General features: G+C 33.9%; 3 protein-coding genes across 3 annotated transcripts; all 3 read left to right on the plus strand.

Annotated features, from left to right (window-relative positions):
- Positions 1 to 543: 543 nt before the first annotated feature.
- LOC116146118 (F-box protein SKIP23-like) lies at positions 544 to 2933 on the plus strand. Its single transcript, XM_031431533.1, has 2 exons — positions 544 to 1860; positions 2671 to 2933. Exon 1 carries the CDS (start codon positions 612 to 614, stop codon positions 1857 to 1859), a length of 1248 nt encoding a protein of 415 aa, XP_031287393.1. The 5' UTR covers positions 544 to 611; the 3' UTR covers position 1860; positions 2671 to 2933.
- Positions 2934 to 12827: 9894 nt separating this feature from the next.
- LOC116146094 (F-box protein SKIP23-like) lies at positions 12828 to 13838 on the plus strand. Its single transcript, XM_031431507.1, has one exon. It carries the CDS (start codon positions 12828 to 12830, stop codon positions 13836 to 13838), a length of 1011 nt encoding a protein of 336 aa, XP_031287367.1.
- A 1886-nt stretch (positions 13839 to 15724) lies between these two features.
- LOC116146095 (F-box protein SKIP23-like) lies at positions 15725 to 16558 on the plus strand. The gene has a single exon (XM_031431508.1). The coding sequence runs from the start codon at positions 15725 to 15727 to the stop codon at positions 16325 to 16327; it is 603 nt and encodes a 200-aa protein (XP_031287368.1). The 3' UTR covers positions 16328 to 16558.
- Positions 16559 to 22941: the final 6383 nt, after the last annotated feature.

Consider the following 22941-nt stretch of genomic DNA (forward strand, 5'->3'; position numbering starts at 1 on the left):
CAATTTGCTTGTAGCTAATAAGTTCTACTTTTACACTGCAAACAATCAAGCAGATAATATATAAAACATTGTCATCATCGTTATTTCCCCCATTATACATTAATATCAAATTGTTGTGAGATAACACTTCACACAGATAAAAAAAAATAACTCAAATCCTAAATTTTCTTATATATTTATAGGACATAAAAATATCAAAAAAACCCCCATAATTTAATGTTATCTTATGTAGTCCCGGTTTCTGATTCTTGGTTCAAGTTTTGGCTCTTTAATTTAGAATCGAAACTTGAACTGCATAGTATCAATTCCAAATTTTTGAAATTGGAACCGACCCTATTACCGTCGGTTTCGGATAGAAACCAAAACCAAAACACAAGTACCCATCAGTTTCGATTCTACCCTAAAATTTTGCCCACCCCTATCAAAGGCAAGCTCCAATTCCACAAGTACCCTCCTAGTGTGCTCTAGTTTCATTTCTTAACCATCACCAGCTTCAACCTTAAAAGCCACCTACTCACCCTCATGGTCTCACCTTTTCTGAGATCCTCTTCTTCTTGCTCTTCTCGTTTTCTGGTTTTTCGTTAATCATAACTTGTTTGCTTTGCCAAACCATGGAGATGGAGCAGAGTGACCGGCCCAAACACGATTATTCCACTCTTCCTGAAGACATCCTCACTAATATATCCAAACGCCTCCACTCAATCGACGATACTCTCCGTTTTCGGGCTGTTTGTGATATGTTTCGCTCTCTAGTCTCAACTCCTTTGACAAACCTAATTCCAAAGTCAGCTCGACGGAGCTCATTTCGCTTGGGCCCACTCAATAACCGTCGCACTCAGCAGCAAATCAGGCGAATCCAGAAACCTGCCAGCCACTTTTTACTAACCGAGTCGACTGTTTACGCCGTCGAGCCACGTCACCCTATCTACAACCCACTCGAAACGACGCAAACGTGGATGATCAGAATCGAGCACACAAACTCCGGCGAAGTCCGGCTGAAGGATCCGCTTTGTGGATATCGTTTCCAAAGCCTGTATAACAAGTTACCGAAATGTTTCAACTTGTTGGATCATCAAATTAAAGAAATAACAAAAGCTTATCAACTTGAACCGGCCCGAAAGTCTAAAGGAAGAAGCAGATTGTTTTATAAGGGATCGTTTAAAAAAAGGCCAACTTTTTTCGTAAAAGTTGTGGCTTCTACGGCTACGGCTCCTGACGATCAGTTCTCTGTTATGGCAATTCATCGTTCAAGTAAACTGTTTGCATGGAAAATCGGAGATAAAAGTTTAACTGACATATTCCTTGGTCATGATAGTTATGAAGATATAATTTATCATAATAGAAAATTCTATGCGTTGGATTATATGGGTAAGACTCTAAGTGTAGATTCTCGGTCTTTCGAAGTTATTCGAGTCACGTATATGGATAGCATTATCCCTGCTGGACGACATCACTTCGTGAAGTCCTGTGAGGGCCTGTTCTTGATTTTCCGGTGCTGGGCATACGAAGATAGCCGGATGTGTTTTGAGGCTTTTAAGCTTGACGAAGAGAGAAATCAGTGGGTTCCGGCGGTGCATGAGTTGGAGGATAGGGCGTTGTTTGTCGGTGAGGATTGTTCGTTCGCTGTTTCGGCTAAAGAGTTCCGTGGATGTAAAGGGAATTTTATTTACTTCAAAAGTAATAGCTTCTCTAAAGGCGTTAATGAAGATTACCCCGGAGCCTCTGCTGGGATTTTTAACTTTAAGGATAATAGTGTTGGTCGGCTGGCGGTCTTCCCAGGATATTCCGAGATTTTTTGGCCTGTACCATCGTGGCTGAATTTCCATGCTGCCTCAACATCTACTCATGCTCCTCACTAATGTCAGTTTTCTTTCTTCCCCATTTTTTAAACTCTGAATGGAAATGTTTCCTTTTAGCTATTTGTTTAATGCATGTTGCCTTGTTTGTTCTGTTATAGATCTTCATAGCTCTTAAAAATTAATTTACCAAGCAAGTTTAATTATGTGTCTTAGGGGTTACGAGTTGCCTTATTTTTATTGCTTATGTGTTTTGGTTGATCTTCTGAAAACACAATGTTTTCCATTTAGTTTCTTTCTAGTTTAAAGAAGTTAGAACCTCTCTGGTATAAATTTAAAATCTGGAACAAGGTATATAAAAATATTCAGGCTCTTGTATATAAATTTCGACTGTCATTTCGGTATTGTCTTGAGGTTTGATGCAAAAATGTTCTCTGTTTTCAATATTCTCAATTTTCAGCTTAATCTATCAAGAGCTGATCATTATATATTTATGTTTGAACGGCTGTCATTGACTTTCTTATGTTCATCCCCTTCACCATGTGCTACCCTTTTTACACTCGATATAATTTCCAGTAGCTTGAATGCTTTAAGCTCGTTCAAACTTTTTCTATCTTAGTTTTGTTTGGTTTTCTGATAGTTGTTGACATTATCGAACAAATAATGTTAGTTCGTAATAGACCTCGGTACAAAAGTTATTAATCTTCAGCTGCAGACTCTGAAACTCCGATTTTACTTCAAATTCAGCCATAGCTATCTTGATGTCGTAGCTGTTGAATGGGCTTGAGCTGTCACATTTCCCTTTAAATTTTACCCTACCATTACAAGCTATTTCACCTGAATTTTTTGTTCTCCTTGTTGTCCATGCTTGCAGATGACTATCGCATTTGAACGTGATTGGAATAGTCACTGATTGAAGGCTTGTTGGATCAATGTTCTGTGCAGCTCTAACAACTCTTGTCTGCAGTTCTCTGGTACTAAGATTAGTTCGTAGTTCCTTGTCTTAACTGTAGTTCAGTCTTTATATTGTGCGCTGGGTTTGTGTTAAATAAATGAGATCCAGAGTTTTTCAAAAGTGACAAAGACACCCAGTTATTTTAAAACAATGGGTGTATCTCTCACTTTCGGAAAAACTATGGATGTTATAAACGCTGCATGGAAACTTAGAAGGCGAAAAGTAATTATCTCATGAATGTTGACAAGATGGTACTTCTTGTCAACATTCATGATGTGTGTTACAGGATGTACTATTTTTTTGAAGTCCTACAGGATGTACTATTTATTTGGGTTATTAGTACTTGTCCTTAGTATTATTAATGTAACTTTGAGAAGCTGTACTTCTAAAACTTCTCTTTATTCTCTATTAGGGATGATGTGTGCTTAATTGATAAATTTGTATTGTTGTGTAGATTGGAAAATGGCCCCCTTCTCTTCCTTGTGAAATTCACATGGGGGCATGGCGTGTTTGTTGGGGGAATTGTACTAAAATAATCGTACACTGTCCTTCAACATAATTTCGCCAGCATAACTATACTGATCTGGCCCTCGCCCAACCCAAGCCCCCATGGGTCTTGTTTTATACCGCGTTTTGTGCTGTTGTACTTGTGCTTCGAGTCAAATCATACATAATTGTACTAGTATCACAAGATATGTATCATGATTGAGATGATTCATCCTCTTGGTCACATGGGATTAATATTGCATAAAGGCCCGTAGAGATGCTCAAAACCGGTTAACCGGTCCGAATTGATTCTTTTTTTAACCGCAACGGAAATCTAGTTTAGGAAAAAGCCTGAACTAGTTTAGTAGACTAATTGGTTTTAAATCGAATCGAAATATCGGTTAATTAGTTTTGAACCGATTTTATTAAAAAAATTGATTTCAATATTTTTAACTGCAAATTTGCAATGCATAAACATATATTCAAGATTGAAGTAAAGAAAATATATTCAAGATAGAAGTAAGAAAATATATTCAAGATAGAAGTAAAGAAATAAAACCTATCAAAATCTTGTATTACTTCCTTCAAACAACTTAGTTAGGGTTTAGAATGTTTAGATGATTTTTAGATTTTTAGGGATTTTTAAAGACCGATTTTAAATATTGGGTAAACTGGTAACCAAACTAGAAAACTAGGTTTTTCAATCTTTATGAACCAAAATTGAATCGGTTTTCAAAAAAACTGGTTTTACAATTCGGTTTCGGTTTGGTTTTTGGTTTTTTTAACACTCCTAATGAAGGGTGTATTTGATTCAGGAATGTTGAGTGGTGGACCCAATGAATGCTAAGTGGGCCACTCAAATTTTGAAAAATTTTAGGGTGCGTTTTGTTTATTATTTTGGATAGGATTTTGGAAATAATATTGGGTAGTTGAATAGAGGAGTATTACGAGGTAAAATTTAAAAATTTATAAAAAAAACCCCTAGGTTTGCTAATTTAATTAAACACCCTAACATGTAAAATGACAAAACACCCCCACAACCCGCAGTGCCAAATTTCAGCAACCACCGCCAGAATCTGGCAGGAAAATTACGTTACGACATAGACCGGTCGGATATATGTCATAACGCGTCATATGGTGGCCAGATCTAGGGCCAGATGTGGCCGTCGATTGCCAGAAAAGGCCAAAAATATGGTCGTTGTTTTCGGTCAACGACGGCCATTTCTTTGCGACGGACCAGCAAGTTCTAGTCGTGGTGTAGGCCGTTATACAGATTCCGACTACCACCGATGGTGTTGCCAGAATCTGGCAAGTATAGGTTGATGGGGGTGTTTTTGTTAATTTTTAAACTTTTTTCTGGGGTATTTAATGAAATTAATAAACTTAAAGGGTCTAAAGTAATTAAAAAATATAGTAATATTTCTGCAATAATGTGCCAAACAATATTTGGAGAATAGGATTGTGAATATGGGTAGAAATAATAAGCCAAATATATTTGTTTAAATTTTGCCTCTATAGAACTTTGAGATTTTAGAAACAGAACGGCCCCCATGGTAAGTTTGGATTTTACTTTTGTAAAACCCCGTTTTTAATCCTAATATACATATTACCTATTTTTAGTGATTTTTATTTTTATGCAAGGAGATTTGTTAATTTTTAAAAGTTTTACTTGAAGTGAAAATGAAATAAATAAGAGATGCTAGGTTTGCCTGTAACCGAGGGGAGAAATTTGGGTATTTTTATAATAGAAAGTTGATGTGGTAGGGTCATGGTGAGAATAAGAGAATTTCATGGCAGTTTTATAATTCCAAGAATCTGTTTTATATATAAATTGGGTTGTTTGCCCAAAATAAAGAAGAAGAGAGAAAAACCCATAAAGAAAAAATAACGAAGAAGCAAAGGAAAAGGAAAAAGAGAAGAGAGGGAAGAATGGATTTGGGCAGTTTTATCCATTTGATTTTTCTGCTCTTGAGTTAATGGTACTTGAGAACCAGACTGAGACTTATGTTATTGACATGCGTTCTTCTGATGAATTTACTGAGTTATAAGAAATTGGTGATTTAGCTAAGAATTTAGTTGTATTCATTGGTATATAAGCTTGTGAAACTTGCATTCATTTTACTAGTCGTGACTGTGATCGTTAAAATGACTTTTTCTGCAATAAATCTTGTGAAAAGTCGATTAACCAATCGAATAGGAGATCAATGAATGAATAATTGTTTGGTCACTTATATTGAGAAAGATGTATTTGATACAACTAACAATGAGATGATTATTCAACATTTTCAAAATACGAAAACTCGTCGAGGATAATTCTAGAAAAATTGTTTTATTTTTACAAAAACTATGTTTTTTGAAGATATTTATTTGCATTTTATAACTTTTTGTTTAAGCCCATTATAATGAAAAAAAAAAAAGTATAGTTATGATTGGTTTTGATTTTTTGATTTTTTGCTCCCATCGAGTGAAATTCTAGGATCCACCATTGGGAATGTTTTATTGCTAAAAATATAGAATTACTAATGAGATAGATTAACTTGAAGATTAGTAGGAATGTTATATTATATATGTTTGGTTAGATTGAAATAAATTAGTTGGTATAAATAATTAATATGTTTTGTTGGAGAATAAAAGAATTCTGGGAGAAGCCTTTTACTGAATTGCCCTATTTTTTAATATTATTATTTTATTGTTTAGATTATTACTTTTAACCCCTTATATTTGATAATTTAGCTAAAATACCTCACTCCCCAATCACAATAAAATTTTAAAATTTAACAAAATCCCCAACCACCCAAGACAACTGTCGGCCATAGGCTACCATCATCAGCCGCCGTCGGAACGACGCACGGCTGATCGGGTCTTGTCGGTCATGCATCGATCTGGCAGTTTCTAGCCAAATCCATGGGTGGAAACGATGATGACCAACAGTCATCTTGGGTGGCTAAGGTGTATTGGGTGGTATTCATATAAATAATTTTCAGAATAAGGACATTATTTGTAATACCCTGTATTTTCTTTGTGGGTTTTATTTAATTTTATTTATGTGAATCTAGGGGGTAATATGTAAGAATTGAAACTTTTTAGAGATGTTATAGTAAGAAATTAGGCATGGTGGGTTATTAGGTAGTTTTACAAGAGTACTTGTGCGAAATTGGAAGTGTAAAAATCTTTTAACAACTTTATGAAATTGATTAAGATAAGGGGTCCTTTTAATATTGTGTCATGCAAGGGTACATGCATAATTCTCCAGGGGTGAGATCATGATAAAACTTAACTTTATTTAAAGGATTTTGGGGTGCAAGATGTAAGAATCAAAGACTAAGGGATGCATGCATAATTGGCCATTGCAAGATGGATTAAAGGCAATTTTTCTTTAGGAGAATTAGCCCACGGTTTTTCGCCATTGTTTTGCCATTGAGGGTGTGAAATTTATGAATTTTGAGATGAGGAATGGTGGAGTGGAAAAAGAGAGAAAGCCGAAAAAATAAAAAAATAAAAAAAAAAAAAGCCAAAGAGAAGGGAAAGAAGAGTGAAGAGAGGGAGAGTGAGTGTCGGCTAAGTGAGGAGGAGGAGATCTCACAAGTTTTTTCTTCAATGGGTAACATGCATGTGATTTTAGAGTGCATATCATTCCACCATTCATACAGTTTGTGCATTTCTTTTTCTCTAATTCTGGGTGCTTGGGTTGTAGGTGGAGGAGAAAGGCAAGATCTTTGAGGCAGCTGGACCTTTCGGGTGAGTAAATTTTTTGTGTGAGTGGAATAATATTGCATGAAACTGCATGTTTTTATTTCATGTGTGGTTGTGGACAATTCGGGTGTTATGTCACTCTTTAATATTTTGTTGGTGTGTTATGGGAATGCTAAGCAGTGAATTGTGATGAGGAGAAGGCATGAAATTGATAATTGATTGGTTGCGTTGGTTGGGTAATAAAATTTAAGATAGTAACATATGAGTTTTGATACTTTCTTAATGTGATTTATTGTTATTTGGTTCAATTATGATTTTGCAAGTTGGAGCTGCTGGAAGTTACCTTGAGTATTCAATATTTACTGTTTTGATATTGTAATGTTGGCTGGAATGTTTCTTTAAAAGAAATATTGGTATGATGAAAACGTGAACTGAACTTTGTATGTATAGAATTGCATTGATTTTTTTTTTATTTTGTTGGCTGGAAGTTCATTTTGCTTGTGCTTGACGTCATTTGGAAGAGACATTTTTGTTAGCTGCTGGGAAATTTGGGGAAAAGATAGTTGTTTGAATTATTGAGTTTTATATAATAGTGGCGGGCCTAATATAATAAGGCCCAGATTTTGTTAGTTGGGTTTTAAAATGGACATGGCCTTTTGAAGCCTATTTGGTTGTAAAATGAAAATGAGGCCCAAGTATTGTTTGAGGCTTTAGATGAATTTGTTTATATTAGTAGGATGGCTTATTATTATGATGAGGCCCAATTTATTATTTTGTTGGGTTTAGGCTTTGATGATAATGGTGGAGAGGTAATGTGGGAAAAGAAAATTTTGTGAGGCATTGTGTTCTCGATTATGGGTGTGTAATTGTCAAGGTCGAAAGTCAGTTTGGGGGTTGACTGCAAAGAGTAAAAGTTTTGGGACTTCAGAAAATTGATGATAAATATAGGGTGTAAATAGAATTTTTCACACTTTGTACTTTGACATGGTGAGCATTGCATTCATGATACATGCCTTTTTATTTGAATTTTATATCGTATTATATTTTTATATTGTACAAGGCATGCATGATGCATATTGGAATGAAATTCTGGTGCATGATTATTAATGTTTGACTCCCGAATTAGAAAACACCATTGTTTAGTATCCATCTCCTCCATACATCAGTTAGTATTTGACATTTCTCTCATGCGCGCATTGAGATGGTCCGTCCTACCGAACCATTGGTATATCCTATAGAACAAGACGGACGCCGACGAGCTCCAGGCGGGATTACACCAGGCGGTTTTTGGCGGTGTGGGATTTTGGAGCCCGAGGGTAGACTGTGGGCGAGATTATATTGATACCATATCATGACACCCCGAGGGTAGACTGTGGGTTGAGCATGGTTATCCAATGATGTTCGTACCACCCGAGGGTAGACTGCGGATGGTGCCACCCCGAGGGTAGACTGTGGGTGGTGTAGCTTCATGTCTGAGTAGGAACTGGTTCAGATAGTTATGATCTTGGCCCTAAGTGCTAGTAGGGTGGTGATAATTGATTTATTTTATATGATAGTGGTGTGTGATTTCATGGCATCCGAGAATAATAATATATTAATACTGTTGTTGCCTTTCATGTAAGTGCACTAGTGTTGTGTGGCATACAATTATTCATACATGTTTTCAAAGTTAAAGTTATTTTCGTATAAACATATTATCCGCTCACTGGGCTTCCCAGCTCACTGTTTATGTTTCCTCCCCCAGGACGTAGATCGGGTTCGTGTGGAGCATACTCTACGCTCTAGGTTGGCCTTGACGCATGATGAGTGCATCTTTTACAAACTTTAGTGGACTCTGATACTATGTTTCTTTGTAACTGGATTTCAGTTCCTGTTTTAGAATAATTATTGTGTATTTCCACCTTCTAAACCTTAAACATGCAAATGCACTACTTTTCACTTTCGCCTATAACGGAATTGTTTTTATGAAGTTTTTTTTTTTAAAGAGTATTCACCTTCCTTTCGGGATCTTGAGTCTCCTGGAGCGTCCGGATCCGGTGGGATAGGGATACTCGAGAGGGGGCGTGACATTATTGTCCAAAAATTTAATTACTCAGGAGTAAAATGGTACAAAAATAAGATTAATTGTAAAATGAGGACATTTTTGTCCAAAAATTAATTTATGAGGTTACAGAAGTTATTTGAACGGTTGGGTAATTGTTATTTGATAGATATACAAGGATCCTTGTATTCAAAATGTTAATTAATGAAGGGAAAAATGAGAACAAAAATTGATTACCCCAATAATCTTAAAGTACCACATTTCAATCAATATTCAAATTACCTCTAAAATTGCTTACAATAATTACTTTGTATTAGAAGATACATAAATATTATATTACTGACAACCAAACCAGATATTCAAATTAAAAAATAGATTACGAGAATAATCTTTCATTACCACTAACCAAACGCTCCCAAAGATGAACAACTTTTTCCCACCCAAGGTTGGCCTCATGACCTTCCCACCAAAAGTTTTAAAACGAAACTTTATTACCCAAAACATAGATCCATCAGTAAATTTTGTTGGTGAGAATATAGCATGGTCAAGAGTCTGTTATAAGTAAGGACATGATGGTCAAACATTATGAATCAAAATCAAAATTAAAATTCGAAGTTCTTCGCCGTCGTCTTTTTTCTTCTTCTTCTTCTTACCTCCTCTTCTCTCATTTTTCTTTATTCTTCTCTCCCTCCTCTTTTCTCTCTTCTTTTTCCTTTACAATAAAATACACTATATTAACGAAAATTACTAATAGAACATAACATTGGCTACTAAAGTGTCGTTTTGAAACTTTTTGGGTGGGAAAGGGTCAATAGGCCAAACCTTGGGGGGAAAAATGTGTTTACTCTTAATAAAATACTTTTAATCTAAATATAGATATTGATAAATTTAGAATTTATGAAAACGATTTTATCATTTTCTAATTTTAAATTATTTTAAGTATTATATCAAAAAATTATTTGAATACATAAAACAATCCTTAAGTTTCAATTATGTAATATGAATAAAAAGAGATCTGAATAATAATATATAACCTTCTTTTTTAAATGAAAATTTAGGCCTCTGTTAGTTTCTTCAGAGGCTTATAAAAGATGGCCCATCTCTGGCCCAAGGATTTCTCCAATCGGCTCTTTAAAACGAAACAAAAGCCTAAAAATTTTAGCGTTAACTTGAATATTTAAACAAGAGAATCTGCCATTTTCGTTACATGATTAGACCTTGAGAGCAGTTGAACTGAATTACTGTTAATGGTGTCTTCAACTTCGTCATCAACAAGTTAAGGCATAAAAGGTAAATATATGTAGTAGAATGAAACGTTGGAATTGGAAGAGACATTGATTCGGAAGCCAGCTTGATAGACAGAATAACCCTCTGAAAAATTAATCATCAGAAAGGTTGATATTTATTATTGCAGCAAGCAATCTCAGCCTGATTTGTCAACCCAATAACATTGGAAATGACATAGCTTTGTCTGGTAGTAGCTTCATAATGGTGATGGCGGTCTGAAAAACAGTGGATTATTACTCCTCCACCAAGCAGCCAATGAACCCCATCAATCACTTAAAACCTCGAGCCATGAGCGAACTAATCCTTCGTCATTGTCTTCTTCTTCTCGTTCGTTAATAAGTGTTCTAGAGTTTAATTTAAATTCAACTGCCTGGAGTCATTCCCCGATTAGATCACTGGCCCAGGACACGACAGTTACGGTGGCAAAATAATTTTTAGTTTTATTTAAATCTCCGTACTTTCTTAAAAGAAGTCTCTCCACTCATTATCTCCTGCCCCCATTGACCTAAAATTCCAATATTATCACCACTTTTATTTTATTTTATTTTTCTCAAATCTCAAATATATTTTAATTTTGTTTATTTATACAATTTATATTTGATAAATTCTTTCACACAAATATTTTTTTACAATCTTAATATAATAGTTTATAATTAATCAATTCATAATTAATTAGTAAAAGTCATATAAAACCTATGTAAGATTTATTATTAATTAATTAATTACAAATTTTTATGTTAAAATTATGAAAGAAAGTTTATACAGAAAGTTAATGTTATAAAATAATGTTTATAAAAAAAGATTAGTTACCGAAGAAAGTTTATAAAAGAAGATTGTTGATATAGTATTATTTTATTTGAATATATTAAAAAATTAATTTTTCATAATTTTTTAATATGTAAAATTATCTTTGCCCCCACTGAAACAAAATCTTTGACTCCATCCCTGCAAGAATGGACAACAAAATCATTAATTAATATTGTTCTCACTTTCTTTTCTCCCTTAGTTATTATTATTCTTTTGCTAGAATATTTGTATTCCAATTGCCATGTATTGTACAGTAAATCCGAAGCCAATAATCTTTCTCTTGCTCGAAAATATCTCACGATATAGACTCTATTATTAAAGCCGAAGATCTTGTTATTTCCTATTTGAGTTTATTTTCAATTTAATCATATAACAAATATTATATCAGTCTGATTATAATTTGTTTGAAGGGGTTCAAGAACTGAGATAAAGACTATGAAAAAAGAAAACTCGTTAAGATAACTTTTTGTAATTTAGAATAATTCTTTGTAACAGCTTGTTAATACACTCAATAACGTAATAATGGACCTAGGTTTTGCATTATAAGTAACTAAATCACTTTAAAAAGCTTCTCTTTTTGTTATTTTATAATTATTCCTACAAATTCTTCATTAAATTACCTCCATCGGATTTACTAGAATCACACACACATTCTATATGGTTTTAGCACTGCTAATCACGTATCTCTGATTGATGCAATTTTTTGCATTAACACCATATTTTTACCTTAACCTTTAAATTACATAGTAAAATCCTAATGAAATACTAACATAATAGAGTGAGTGATGCTATTTAACCCCCATTTTTTATCTTATTAAACTCCATCTCTAAATATACCCCCATTCATAGTTTTAAAGCTATATAAATGTTTAAACAAACCCTTTTTGTTTACTAATTAGCCTTACTATTTATTCAAATGCTCGCAACTAACAAACTCAAAATTCCATAAATTTTTAAGTTTAGTACACACGGATAAAATAAAATTAATAATAAAAAAAAGCAAAAAAAACCATAAAATTTAACAATTAGAAGTGTAGAGTTATACTCTTTTTGTTTTATAAATTTCATCTACGTTTGTTTAAAAAAGGTAACATATAACTCATGAAAGAGAATAATTATATTAATTATCTCTAACTAGTCAATTGATTCCATAGAAACTTGAGTCCTTCATTGATTACTAATAAAGATAGTCACTTGGTTATTAATAGAAATAACTACTCAAGTTTTTACTTGATCGATAGTTTCAGAGTTCTTAGAGATTAGTTGAAATATGTGTAATCTGACTTAAATATCCACAGTCATTAAAAAAAAAAAAGTAACTACATTTTAAATTAAATTTTCAAATACTGTATAATTATAATAAATAAGGAAAATAAGGGATTTTTGGAATTAATAACCCAACAATTTATCTTGTAAATATAATTTTTGTAATGTCCTCTTTAGTAATTTTATGTTAAGGATAAAGTTTTAATTATCATTAAAATAATAGGAGGGGTCTAAATTTAAATTTTAAATACCTAATATTATGTTGAATTAAATACCAAAACGGGTGAGTATAAAAATCCGGGTGTTTGAATTTGGATCCGAAAATATGAACAAGAACCCGGCAAATTGAATTGCATGAAAATTCAAATATAGCCTCTGCCAACCCGACTATAACTTTCAGCGGGTTTCATTGTTTCCACTACGAATTTAATTCTAACTAATTTTAAGAACTTCGAATTTGAGTCCGCCTTCTACCAATCTTCTTCTTCTTCTTGAAATGGATCGTCGTTTCAGGAACCCACCAACCCGTTGGCCCACGCTACCGGAGCACTTTCTTGCAGTCATCGTTTCACGCCTACACTCTGTCGACGATGTCCTTCGTCTTCGCTCCGTTTGTAAGTCTTTTCGTGCCATAGTCCCCTCTCCTTTCCAAAGCCTAGTTCCACTTTTAGTTCAAAGAACTTCCTTCCCCATTGGCCCTACCCCATCCCGTCGCTGCGGCCACTTTCTTCTCACTGAGTCGACTGTTTATGCTATTGAGCCGCTTCACGAAGTCGCCAGTTCGGCAGAAACGACTCTAACATGGCTGGTGAAAATTGAAGAGTCGGACTCTGGTGAAGTCCGACTCAAGGATCCGTTTAATGGATTCCGTTTTCAGAAATTGTGTAATAAGTTGCCGAAATCTGTAAACTTGTTGGATTATCGTATTAAGGAAATAACTAGAGCTTATAGGCTTGAATTGGGCACTATTGGGAAAGGTACTAGTAGGCTTTATAGTAATAAGGTTTACCAAAAGTCTACTATCTTTGTTAAAGTTGCTGTTGGTACAGATGTTGATAAATTTGCATTCATGGCGATTCATCGGACTAGGAGGCTGTTTGTGTGGAAACATGGAGATGAAATGTTGACTCAATTGGATATTGCTCCTAATGATTTTCGGGATCTTATTTTTCATAATAAGAAATTTTATGCCTTAGCCTCTACGGGTCAGACTTTAATTGTGGATTCTATGTCTTTTGGTGTTTCTACAGTTTCGAAGCTGGACGGACTTATTGGGCGAAGTTACCTGTTAAAGTCGTCTGAGAATTTGTTTATGGTTAATCGGGATTGGGAAATTGAATGGGAAATTGAACCGTTACGTTGGAGTTTAAAGGTTTTTAAGTTGGATGAAGAGAAACATGAGTGGGTTCGCGTGGTGGATGGATTAGAGGATACAGTGTTGTTTGTGGGTGACGATTGCTCATTCTCTGTTTCAGCCAAAGAGTTCGCTGGGTATGAAGGGAATTAAATTTATTTCTCTCAACATAGGTTCGGTAAGGCCCGTAAGGGAAATTGTGAACATCCTGGAATGAACGGTGTGATTTTTTTCTTGCGGAGTAATTATAAGGACCGGGTCTCGACCTTACCTAATCATTCTAAGATTTTCTGGCCTGTGCCGAATTGGCTGGATGCTGGCTCAGTTCCTCATGACGTAAGTTTTTTCTTCTCTGGTTCATGTTAGCTCTTTATTTTTCATATTCATGTGGATGTTATGTTCTCATTCTTCATTGGTTAAAGAGAACTAAACCAAGCAAATTCCTGTGTCTTAGAAGTTAGGAGTTGTTTATGTACTGAACTTTGTGGATTCTTTTTAATTTGATGCATTGAGACTTTATAACATAGACTTGTGCATAGGATTGTCATATATGAAACACTACTGTTCCTTTTAGTTGTTTACTAGTGAAAAGAAAATATCACCTGTGTAATGCAAATTTGAAATTCGAATGGTATAAAAGAATTTCAGAGCTCTTGTATATAATTTTCAGTTCTGCTTTTCAACATCGAGTATTATTATGGATTGTATTCTTGATTCCTTGTGTTCAAATATGTTTGATATAACAAGCTCTATTCCTATTTTCTCCATTTGCGGCTTAATAGAATTATGAAATGTGTTAGACTATCAAGAACTGATTAAGGTTAATCTTTTTCGGATATATATTGTTAAGCAGGTGTTACTTTTTCTTGTTTATACCCTTCTTTATTAGCCATGTTGTCCTCCCTTAAAAGGCTAATCTTGAGGCAAATCATAATTTGCCAGTAGCTTTTATGTTTTAAGTAGTTTCTTTTTGGATGACTTTGGGATTGGTTTTTCTTTCAAATTATTGATATTATATTTTGGCCTTTCTCTATTGGAGCTGACGGCATTGGTTTTAAGGGAAGTAAATCTTTTTCAAAGAAGGTCAAATATCTTTCAAATATTATATAGTTTTCTTATACATGAAAGCTTTAACTGTGGTGTCATATTGCCAAATAAAAGATGTTGTTACTTTTTGATATTATTGACATCAAAAGTTTAACAAGCATTGGTAGAAACATTTTGATTAATTGTGCCTCAGATAGGATGTTCTGATCTTGCTGCAAACATAATAAGATTTAACTATGGTGCTGTTCACTTTTGATATTATTGATCAGAGACTGTGATTCCGTAGTTGACACGTTTGGGAATTTCTGTTATCTTCTGCTTTGGAATGCCAAGTTCTGAATTTGCTGCATTCATCCCGTAGGTATCACGATATTGTAGTTGTCTGACCTGTGAGGAGTTCAGCGTCTCAGCCAAAAAAAGATTGTGCAGATGATCTAACAACTCAGTTGCAGTCTCTGGTACTAAGTTTAGTTCATAGTTCTTTTGTTAAGTTGGTATTTTGAACTTGTGGAGCTGTTGTTAGCAAGATGGTATCTTTGCTATTTTGAACTCCTATTCATGTAAATATGTATATGGGTACTTGTGTAGTGTTAATTAAACTATTATTAAGTAATCTTATGAAGTTGTACCGAGCTCTCGTTTTCTACTTTTCTTAGTGTCAAGGTTCGTTTACTGTATAAAAACTCGAATTCTTGGCTGCCAAACAAAATCGAAGTTGATCTACCATTATAAAAATTATCAAGAGAAAGTTCCCATCGCCTGCGTAGTGGGCAATTTTTTAAGAACCACTTCTATATAATAATCAAGGTTGAATATTAATTTGGAGGAATATGCTTGGCTTCCAAGACAAGGAAAATCTTGTCATGTGAGAATTTGACCAGCGAATTACGTTAATTTTCAAACCTTCTGGCTTCTGCAGGGTTCCAACAACTTCATCAACATCTTCTTTCGATTCTCATCCCTTGAAGTCACCAGTTTTGCCATACATGGACATGGCGACGCCTGATTGGTCCAGTCTTCCAGATCACGTTCTTGCCGCCATTGCAAAGCATCTTCAAACGCCAATAGATACTCTTTGTTTTCGTGCAGTTTGTAATTCATTTCGCTTCTCAATCCCTCCGCCGAAACTTCCATCTCCACGTCCAGACCTTAAAATTTCCATCCCTCCGCAAACCACCAGCCGTAGAGGACACTTGGTACTCGCGGAGATCACCTTCTATGCAATCGAACCCCACACCAAAATCTCCTATCCACATCAGACAGAAACATGGGTAGTCAAAATGGAAGAGTTAAACTCTGGCAAAGTTCGACTAGAGGATCCACTCTGTAGACTTCGTCTTGGTAACTTGTCGAACAAGATACCCAAACTTGAAAAGTTACCCGAGTCTCTCAACCTGTTGGATTATCGGGTTAAAGAGGTAGCTAAAGCATTCAGACTTGAAATGGTTGCTCAAGGTAAAGGTATTAATAGAAAGAAACAGGTTGTTTATAGCAAAGCGGTTGTATGTACTTATCAGGATAATAGAAGGTGGGGATCAGCTAGGTGTATGGAGAAATGTAGACAAGAAATGGCCTATCATAGACATGGGTTATGATTCTTTTGTCGATATAATTTATCATAGGAGAAAATTTTATGCTATGATGTGCACTGGCCTAACCGTAACGGTGGATCCTAAGTCTTTGATTGTTATTAAAGTTGCAAGTCCACCGCAAAGTTGGAATTTTGGTGAACGTTACTTGGTAAATTCGTTCAAGGATTTGTTTGTGATCATTAAGAAATCCCTATGGTGTTGAAACTGAAAACCAAACAGGTCACAAGTAAAATATAATATAAAAGACATAGCACACGATTTATTCTGATTCGTTTCGATTAAGAAACTATTTTTGAAAATTTTAGATTTTACATTTGTTTAAATTTGGCTCTATAGAACTTTGAGATTTTGGGAGGAACGGTCCCCACAGTAAGTTTGGATTTTCCTTTGTAAAACCCCATTTTTAATCCTAATATACATATACATATTTTTTTGTGATTTTTATGCAAGGGATTTGTTAATTTTTAAAAGTTTTACTTGAAGTGAAATGAAATGAATAAGAGCTGCTAGGTTTGCATGTAACCGAGGGGAGAAATTTGGCATTTTTACAATAGAAAATTGATATGACAGGGTCATGGTGAGAATAAGAGAATTTTAGGGCAATTTTATAATTCAAAGAATCTTTTTTATATATAAATGTGTTATTTGCCCAAAATGAAGAAGAGAGAAAAAAACTCATAAAAGAGAAATAAGACAAAGGAAAAAGGAAAAAAGAAGAGAGAAAGATGGGTTTGGTTAGTTTATCTATCTGATTTTTTTGCACTTGAGTTAATGGTACTTGAGAACCGGTTGAGACTTATGTTATTGGCATGCGTTCTTGTGATGAATTTGCTGAGTTACAAGAATTGGTGATTTGGCTAAGATTTAGTTGTGTTCATTGGTGTATAAGCTTGTGAAACTTGTATTGGTTTTACCAGTCGCGACTGTGATCGTTGAAATGACTTTTTCTGCAATAAATCTTGTGAAAAGTCAGTTATGCAATCGAATAGAGATCAATGAATGAATAATTTTTGTCACTTATATTGAGAATATGTATTTGATACAATTGACATGAGATGATTTCCACGTTTTTAGAATACGAAAACTCGTCAAGGACAATTGTAGAAAAAATTGTTTTATTTTTACAAAAACTCTGTTTTTTTTAGATATTTATTTGTATTTTGTAACTTTTTGTTTAAACTCATCGTAATGAAAAAAAAGTATAGTTATGATTGGTTTTATTTTTTTTACTTTTGTCCCCATCGAGTGAAATTCCTAGATCCGCCATTGGAATGTTTTATTGCTAACAAAGAAAGAATGATTACGATGATTACCTGATTAGTAGGAATGTTATATTTATATGTTTGGTGATTAAAAAATTGGTTGGTATAAATAATTAATATGTTTCGTTGAAAAATAAAGAATTATAGAAGAAGCCTTTTACTGAATTACACTACTTTTAATATTATATTTATTGTTTAGATTATTCCTTTTAACCCCTTATATTTAAGAATTTAGTTAACACCTCACTCGCCAATCACAATAAATTTTAAAATTTAACAAAATCCCTAACCACCCAAGACGACTGCCAGCCTAGGCCACCATCATCGGCCGCCGTCGGAACAGGGCACGACTGATTGGGTCTTGTCGGCCATGCGTCGATCTGGTCGTTTTAGCCAGATCCATGGCTGGAAACGACGACGACCGATAGTCTCTTGGGTGGCTAGGGTGTTTTAGGTGGTATTCATTAAATAATTTTCAGAATAAGGCATTACTGTCCAAAATTTTAATTACTTATGAGTAAATGGTAACAAAAATAAGATTAATTTATGTAAAATGGGGACATTTTTGTCCAAAAAAATTAATTTATAGGTTCAGAAGTTATTTTGAATAGTTGAGGCTTAATTGTTATTTGATAGACATACGAGGGTATTTATATTCAAAATGTTAATTATTAAGGGGAAAATGAGAACAAAAATTGGATTACCCCAATAATCTTAAAGTACCCCATTTCAATCAGTAATCAAATTACCCCAAAATGCTTACAATAATTACTATGGTATTAGAAGATTACATAAATCTTCTATTACCTAACACCAAACAAGGCAATGTTCGAATTAAAAGATAGATTATGGGAATAATCTTTCATTACTGCTAATCAAACGCTCCCAAAGAGTAACGACTTTTTCCCATGCAAGGTTTGGCCTAATGACCTTTCTCATCCAAAAAGTTTTGAAACGACTTTTTACTACCCAAAACATAGATCCATCAGTAAATTTTTTTGTAAGAATGGTAAGATAGTCAAAAGTCTATATATAAGTAAGGGTACGATGGTCAATTAACATATGAATCAAAATCAAATTTAAAATTCAAAGTTCTTCGCCTTCTTCTTTACCTCCTCTTCTCTCATTTTTCTTTATTCTCTTCCCTCCTATTTTCTCTCTTCTTTTTTCTTTACAATGATATACACTGTATTAACGAAAATTACTAATGGAAAATAACATTGAATACTAAATGTTGTTTTGAAACTTTTTGAGTGGAAAAGTGTCAGTAGGCCAAACCTTAGGGTGGGAAGATGTTGTTTACTCTTAATAAAATACTTTTTCTAAATATAGATGTATTGATATAATATTTAGAAAATTATGAAAACCGATTTTTATCATTTTCTAATTTTACACTTATTTTAAGTATTAATCAAAAAAAAATTATTTGAATTTCATATAAACAAATCCTAAGTTTCAATTAGGATATATTTGAATCAAAAAGAGATCTGAATAATAATAGTAATATAAGTTCTTTTTTAAATGAAATTTTAGGCCTTCTGTTGGTTTCTTCAGAGGCTTATAAAGTGACGGCCCTCTCTGGCCGAAGTATTATCTCCAATCGGCTCTTTAAAAACAAAACAAAAGCCTAAAAATTTTAACGTCAACTTGAATATTTAAACAAGAGAATCTGCCATTTTCGTTATATGATTAGACCTTCGAGGAGCAGTTGAGCTGAACTATACTGTTAATGGTAGTTTGAATTTGATCTTCAACTCCATCGTCAACAAGTTAAAGGCATAAAGGGAAATATATGTAGAATGAAACGTTGGAATTGGAAGAGACTGATTACGAAGCCAGCTTGATAGACAGAATAATCTTCTGAAAAAAATCATCAGAAGTTGACATTTACTCTTGCAGCTAGCAATACAGCCTAATTGTCAACTCAATAACATTGGAAATGACATAGCTTTGTCTGGTAGTAGCTCATAATGATGATGACGATCTGAAAACAGTGGATTATTACTCCTCCACCAAGCAGCCAGTGAACCCCATCAATCACTTAAAACCTCGAGCCATGAGCGAACTATCCTTCATCATTGTCCTCTTCTTCTTCTCGTTCGTTAATAAGTGTTCTAGGGTTAGGGTTTAAATTCAACCGCCTGGAGTCATTCCTGATTCCCCGATTAGATCACTGGCCAGGACACGACAGTTACGGTGGCAATATATTTTTTGTTTTATTAAACTTCCATACTTTCTTAAAAGAAGTCTCTCCACCCATTATCTCCTCCCGCCATTGACCTAAAATCCCAACATTATCACCACTTTTATTTTATTTATTTTTCTCAAATCTTAAATATATTTTAATTTGTTTATCTATACAATTATACTCGGTGATCTCTTTCTCACAAATTTTGCTCACATGCCGTTCATAATTATTCAACTAATAATTAATTAGTAGAATTGATATAATTTATTATGAATTGACCAATAACAAACTGTTATGTCAAAATTATAAGAAAAAATTTATAAAAAAAAGGTTGGTGGTGTGTTTAGTATTTTTCTATTTAAATATATTAAAATTGATTCTTCGTATTTTTTAATATGCAAGTTTATTCTTTGCCCCCACTGAACAAAATCTTAGTCCATCCCTGCAAGAATGGACAACAAAACATTAATTAATTTTGTTTGTTTCTTTCTCCCTTAGTTATTATTATCTTCCAGAAATACTATGTTTACTGACCACTTTTACTAACTACCTTATTACGTTTATTAAAATTATATATAGTACCCATACTATACGTTTTATTTACAAAGGATAGTAAGATGGTGAGTGAGCATAGCATTACTCTTACTCTTCAGCTAGATATTTGTATTCCAATTAACATGTACTGTACAATAAATCCGAAGCGATAATCCTTCTCTGGTTCAGAGATATCTCAAGATATAGACTCTATTATCAAAGCTGAAGATCTCACTAGTTTCTATTTGAGTTTATTTTCAATTCAATCATGTAATAGATACTATATTACCTGAGTATAATTTGTTTGAAGGGTTTGGAGAACTAAGATAGAGACTAAGAAAAGAGAAAATTCGTTGAGATAACTTTTTGTAGCTCAGGATAACTCTTTGTAACTCCACTTACCATTACACTCAATAACATAATAATGGGTTTAGGTTTTCATTATAAGTAATAAACCAATTTAAAAGCTTCTTTTTTCGTTACTTATAATTATTCTTGCAAATTCTTCATTAAGTTACCAAATCACTGATCTATCAGAATCACGCACACATCCTACGTGGTTCTAGCATTGCTAATCACGTACCTTTGATTGGTGCAATTTTTCGCATTAACACCATGTTTTTACCTTATCCGTCAAATTACATAGTAAAATCCTAATGAAATACTAATATCATAGAGTAGTGATGCTATTTAACCCCATTTTTTATCTTATAAACTCCATCTTCATATAACCCATTCATAGTTTTAAAGCTATTAAAGGTTTAACAAACCCCTTTTGTTTCCTAATTAGCCTTAATATTTATTCAAATGCTCGCAACTAACAAACTCAAAATTTCATAAATTTTTAAGTTTCGTACACACGGATAAAATAAAATTAATAAAAAAAAGCAAAAATAAAAAATAAAAATAAAATTGAATAGTTAAAAGTGCAGAGTTATACTCTTTTTGTTTTATAAATTTCATCTACGTTGTTTAAAAAAGGTAACATATAACTCATAAAGAGAATAATTACATTAACTATTTCTAAGTAGTTAATTGGTTCATAAAATTCGAGTCCCTCCTTGATTACTAATAAAGATACCACTCGATTACTAATAGGAATATCACGAAGCTTTTATTCGATCGATAGTTCAAGAGTTCTTAGAGATTTGTTGAAATATTGTAATCTGACTTAAATATCTACGGTCTAAAAAAAAAAAAAGTAATTACATTTTAAATTAAATTTTCGAATATAATTATAATGAATAAGGAAAATAAGGATTTTTGGAATTAATAACACAACATTTATCTGTAAATATTTTTTATAAAGTCCTCTTTAGTAATTTATGTTAGGATAAAGTTTTAATTATTATTAAAATAATAAGAGGTCTAAATTTAAATTTTAAATCCTAATATTATGTTGAATTAATACCAAAACGGGTGAGTATAAAAATCGGGTGTTTGAATTTGGATCCGAAAAAATGAACAAGAACCCGGGAAATTGCATTGCATGAAAATTCAAATATAGCCTCTGCCAACCCGACTATAACTTTCAGCGGGTTTCATTGTTTCCACTACGAATTTAATTCGAACTAATTTTAAGAACTTCGAATTTGAGTCCGCCTTCTACAAATCTTCTTCTTCTTCTTGAAATGGATCGTCGTTTCAGGAACCCACCAACCCGTTGGCCCACGCTACCGGAGCACTTACTTGCAGTCATCGTTTCACGCCTACACTTCTCGACGATTCCTCCGTTTTCGCTCCGTTTGTAAGTCTTTTCGTGCCATCGTCCCCTCTCCTTTTCAAAGTCTAGTTCCACTTTCAGTTCAAAGAACTTCCTTCCCCATTGGCCCTACCCCGTCCCGTCGCTGCGGCCACTTTCTTCTCACTGAGGCGACTGTTTATGTATTGAGCACCTTTACGAAGTCGCCAGTCCGGCGGAAACGACTCTAACATGGCTGGTGAAAATTGAAGAGTCGGACTCTGGTGAAGTCCGGCTCAAGGTCCGTTTAATGGATTCCGTTTTCAGAAATTGTGTAATAAGTTGCCGAAATCTGTAAACTTGTTGGATTATCGTATTAAGGAATAACTAGAGCTTATAGGCTTGAATTGGGCACTATTGGGAAAGGTACTAGTAGGCTTTATAGTAATAAGGTTTACCAAAAGTCTACTACTTTGTAAAGTTGCTGTTGCTACAGATATTGTAAATTTGCAATCATGGCGATTCATCGGACTAGGAGGCTGTTTGTGTGGAAACATGGAGATGAAATGTTGACTCAATTGGATATTGCCCTATGATTTCGGGATCTTATTTTTCATAATAAGAAATTTTATGCCTTAGCCTCAACGGGTCAGACTTTATTGTGGATTCTATGTCTTTTGGTTTTCTACAGTTTCGAAGCTGGGGACTTATTGGGCGAAGTTACCTGTTAAGTCGTCTGAGAATTTGTTTATGGTTAATCGGGATTGGGAAATTGAATGGGAAATTGAACCGTTACGTTGGAGTTTAAAGGTTTTTAGTTGGATGAAGAGAAACATGAGTGGGTTCGCGTGGTGGATGATTAGAGGATACAGTGTTGTTGTGGGTGACGATTGCTCATTCTCTGTTTCAGCCAAAGAGTTCGCTGGGTGTGAAGGAATTGTATTTATTTCTC

Source organism: Pistacia vera, unplaced genomic scaffold, assembly GCF_008641045.1.
Source record: "Pistacia vera cultivar Batoury unplaced genomic scaffold, PisVer_v2 Contig471, whole genome shotgun sequence".
NCBI lineage: Eukaryota > Viridiplantae > Streptophyta > Magnoliopsida > Sapindales > Anacardiaceae > Pistacia > Pistacia vera.